This window comes from Penaeus vannamei, chromosome 10, assembly GCF_042767895.1.
Source record: "Penaeus vannamei isolate JL-2024 chromosome 10, ASM4276789v1, whole genome shotgun sequence".
Classification (NCBI taxonomy): domain Eukaryota; kingdom Metazoa; phylum Arthropoda; class Malacostraca; order Decapoda; family Penaeidae; genus Penaeus; species Penaeus vannamei.
The window spans coordinates 15944155-15949154 of record NC_091558.1 but is presented as its reverse complement, the minus strand read 5'-3'; the positions used below and the strand labels follow the sequence as shown (position 1 = coordinate 15949154).

Below are 5000 nucleotides of genomic sequence, written 5' to 3'. Positions count from 1 at the left end.
CATGGACGCACGCACGATATGCACGTAGATAGACACAAAAGCAGACCAAAACTCACAAGCATACAAGGCAGGGATGTAGATACAGTCAGTCGGTCGGTCGGTCGGTCAGTCAGTCAGTCAGTCAGTCAGTTAGTCAGTCAGTCAGTTAGTCAGTCAGTCTGGTTGGTAGATAGGGAAGATGGAGAGAGAGAGAGGAAGGGAAGGAGAAGGAGTGAAGTGATAAAGCAAGGAAGAAAAGCAAGAGAGAGAGAGAGAGAATGTATCTTTGTTTGTTTGTACATATCTTTTTGTTGGTATGTGCGCGTCTGTAGGCATGAATGTATGGACTCAAACATGCATATGTATACAAACAAGCATATTTTCGTTTCTTTGTTTGCTGAAACCGGTAACCCCTGAAAATTCGGCTGAGATCGCCAATATTGACCTTCCTTGACCTTGGGCTGCACTTATTCTTTCGTGCTTTGAGACATAGAAACGATGTACATTTTATTTATGTGTGTATGTATATATATATGTATATACATACATACCATTGGTTTCGGAAATGTGAATTTAACTTATTCCATTATCTATGAAAGATATTCCACTATCGTTAATAATATCTTAATAATATTCTAATCATATTTTGTCGCGTAAATGCAAAGTCCTTTCTTCCGTAAAGTCATATGTAAACGTTTTAACAGACAAATAAACTTATTCTAAAAGGAAAAAAGAGGAAAGAAAGAAAAGAAAAAAAGATTGCAGAATTTTGCAGGTCAGGATTCGTCGGGAAAATAAACATGAAAATACACGTTGCATATTACGATTCCTGTGGCTAAACATTATTCAGTTTTCTACAGTTGGTAAGATTATTATTATTATCATTATTAATTTCTTAATTCAGAAATCTTGGCTACAGCAAGTGGACTATCTGAATTATTTAACTTTTACTCAGACTTTATAAATACGCTGGTACTACCTTAGTGTTTTATTTTGTTCCTTTTGGCAATAGAGTTCTTGCCTGGTTGGACTTTCTTCCTTGCACCAAGGGCCAGACAGATATGGAACAGATAGTTAAATTGTATGTGCCTTATCCGTAGACTTATACTATGTAATTTATTATGATTTATAGCGATAGTGAGTTATATATATTCCATGTGACTGAGGACTTTGATCACAATTTCTTTCATTCTCTCTCTTAAATCTAAAATTTAATCTCTTTCTTTCTCTCTCTCTCTCTCTCTCTCTCTCTCTCTCTCTCTCTCTCTCTCTCTCTCTCTCTCTCTCTCTCTCTCTCTCTCTCTCTCTCTCTCTCCCTCTCCCTCCCTCTCTCTCTCTCTCTCTCTTTCAACTATGAAATAAAAGTGCATATATGTGCACATGTGCGAGCGTATACATATCCACGTGAGGATTTCTACGTGCCTATGTGTGCGTACATGAGAGCCTGTGCGTTCAACCTTCCCCCTTTTCACGAGTACGGAACGATTCATCGGTTTACTATCAACGACCTTTACGTAATCAGCGCAGCGTTCTGCCTGTCGTCTCGCCGCGACTGATCTCCGAAAGACCGTCATTAAAACCTCAAGTTTATCACATCCTGGAGTTTAAGGTCCGCCTTTGAAGTCGAGAGACACGTGATCCGCAAAGGAAAGTTTGAGTGTATTTAACAACAATGAAAGGGATACTGAGGCCCGGGTAGTTGTTATAGAATGGTTTGATAATGAAAAGGGGGATGATGATGATTATGGTGATGATGATGATGATTATGGTGATGATGATGATGATTATGGTGATGATGATAACAGCGTTACATGACTCATAGTAGAAATTATTGTTGTTATCTTCGTTATTAACAGTATTTATAGTGCTGTTTTATCAATATAGTTTTTATTTGTTATTAATGTTTTGATTACTGTTAATGTAAAAAGGACTAGAAGTAACATTATTGTAGGTTTTGTTACGATAATGAAAATTATCGCATTTGCTGTCCTTTTAAATTTTAGTATTTTTTATAAACTTTTTCATCACTGCCATTCATTATCATTTTTATCATGCCCATGATGATGATCATTACTGTTATTATCATGATTAATATTATTTTATTACTATTATGATTACTATTATCATTATTATTATTGGTTTAATTTTTATTATTATTGTTATTCTCATTACCTTCATTATCATTATTGTTATTATTCTGTCATTATTGTTATCCTTTTCATTATTATTAACATTATCATTATCATTATTTTATTATTATTATTGTTGTTGCTGTTGTTGTTTATCATTAATTATTTTTATCCTTATTGCTGTTGTTGTAATTATTGTTGTAATTGATATTATGATAATTATTATTATCATGACTATTATTGTTACTATTGTTTATATTACTATTATTATTGTCACCATCACCATCATCATTGTTGTTATCACTATTATCATTATTAATGCTGTTATAATAGTAATTATTAATATTATCCTCTTTATTAATACTATTAATATCATCATCATTATCGTCATTGTCAATGTCAATCCCATTCTCAGTATCATTACTTTTATTACTCTTATCATCACCATCTTCATTATCATTGATATTATTATTATTGTTAAAACTATCACTAGTAATAGTAGTGTTGTTATAATCTTTATTGTTATAAATGTCTTCCTACTCCTTTTCATCTCGCCATAGTCATCACCTTTTATAATAACTTTATTATCAGAACCATTATATTTATTGTTGCCGTTGTTATGGCTTCTGTTATGTTATCAATCTTATCATTATCTTTAACGTTATCATATATCATTAGTTATTAATTGTGCAGTCGTTATAATTTTTGTCAGTTTTAATAATGCTTCTTTTTCATTATTCCGTCTGTTCGTATTTTTCTACTTAATGTATGAAAAATACTTTAAGCCTGGGATATTATTCCATCTGACTGAGGACCTAAAGTCAAATAATTTTAGTGTAAAAGAGTGATAATTGACAACATATATGAAAGACCGGCACACGTATATTACATTACGTATCCCTTGAAGTTGTTGTTCTTGTTATTATTGTTATTACTATCATTATTATTGTTATTATTGTTATTATTATTCTTAATATAATCATCAACATCAATTTTGTCCTCATCCGTATCACTATCATTATTATTATTTTTATCTTAATTAGTACCATCATTATCACTGCTAACATTATCATTGTTATTTTTTATATTATTACATCTTTTAACTCTCATCAATTTTTGTAGTATCAGTAGTAGTAGTAGTAATAGTAGCAACAGTAGTTGTAGTAGTAATAATAGTCGCAGTAGTAGTAGTAGTAGTAGTAATATTTTAGTAATAGTAGTATGACTATACTTATTACTGCTATCACTGCAATCATTATCATCATAGCAGTAGTAATAGCACCGCCCCGCCGGGGATGTGGCATCTCAACGACTTTGCCGGAATTTGCGAGGATGACTCAAGTTCCTTCAACCACGTCCGGCGATGTTGGAAAAGTTGATTCCAGACGAAGACCACATCCGCCCCTGCCAACCCCCGCCCTGGCCCAGCGTGGTAGGGTGTAGGCCTTCTTCCCTCCTATGATGCAAACCCCCACATCCACCCCTACCAACCCACCCTGAGCCAGCGTGGTAGGGTGCACAACCTCTTCCTCCCTATGATGCAAACCCCGACATGCGCCCCTGCCAACCCTCACCCCTACCAACCCCCGCCCTGGCCCAGCGTGGTAGGGTGTAGGCCCTCTCTGCCCCTATGATGCAAACCCCCACATCCACCCCTACCAACCCGCCCTGGGCTAGCATGGTAGGGTGTGGACTCCCCCCCCCCCCCGCTATGATGCAAACCATACAGACCGTCTGAAGAAGAGGTGGTGAGATGATCTTGACGAATTCGAAAGATTTAGGCCTACAAGCACATGGCTGGCAGAAGGGGCGCAGTCCAACAAAGGATTTCTCAAGCCTGAAGATGAGGAATTAGAAATAGTGGTGGTGTCACCATCAGAGTTATTGCTATAACCATAATCGTTCTTATTTTTATTACCTTTGTTAGTATCGTTTTCCACTTTCTTATTATTATTATTACTATTGTTACTATCCTTTTCCATTCTCTTACTATTATCATTACCATTATCATTATCGTTTTCCATTTTCTTCTAATTGCTACTACTTCCATCATTGTTATCAATATTATTACCATTATCACTGGGGTTTTATTCGTAATATCACTCTTTATCAAATATTTAGATATATATTTTTACATTGCAATTGTCATTATAGTCATCAATATAACTGTAATGATTTCGCATATAGCATTTCTACCACATTTGAAATAATAATTTTATAAATTATTCCATTTCATACGATGCAGTGTCATCATAATCACCATTAATTAAGATATGATAATGTTGATAATTGTATTGTTGCTGCTGTTGTTATTTTTTCATTATCATCATTATCATTATTATTATTGTTATTATTATTATTATTGTCGATATTTTTTTATCATTGTTATGATATTTTTACTTTTATTGTTATCAATTTTGTTATTATTATTATTATTATTGCTATTATTACCATCATTGTTATCATCATCATCGTTGTCGTCGTCGTCGTCGTCGTCATCATTATCATCATCACTTATACTGTCATCATCATCATTGTAAAATCATAATTAATGAATAATTAAAGTAATCTGTCTTATTTTCTCTCTTTCGCCAGGGAGAAAATGGAGTCCTTGAGGATAACTCTGCCAAGGTAAGACACAAGTTTATTTTCTGAAACCTTTTCTTAGCCTCGAGTCTCCCGTTGTCATGAATTGTCTTTGGAGAATGAAAAGCAGCCTTGAAGAAAATCCTTGAGGAAAAGAACGAACAGGAAAGAGAGAACGAGTCATTTTAAAGGTTATTATGATGCGGGAATAAAGACGATAGGTTTGAGAATGATTGTATTAGATCATATATATATATATATATATATATATATATATATATATATATATATATATATATATATATA

The 5000-nt window shown here is 33.8% G+C and overlaps 1 protein-coding gene across 1 annotated transcript in view; it reads left to right on the top strand.

Moving 5' to 3' along the window:
* The window catches only part of LOC138862858 (uncharacterized), a 171776-nt gene extending 167013 nt beyond the window's left edge, over window positions 1-4763 (top strand). The window contains exon 2 of the mRNA XM_070126034.1: window positions 4704-4763. Coding sequence (XP_069982135.1) covers window positions 4704-4763 — 60 coding nt within the window. The remainder of the gene's footprint in view (window positions 1-4703) is intronic.
* The last annotated feature ends 237 nt before the right edge of the window (window positions 4764-5000 follow it).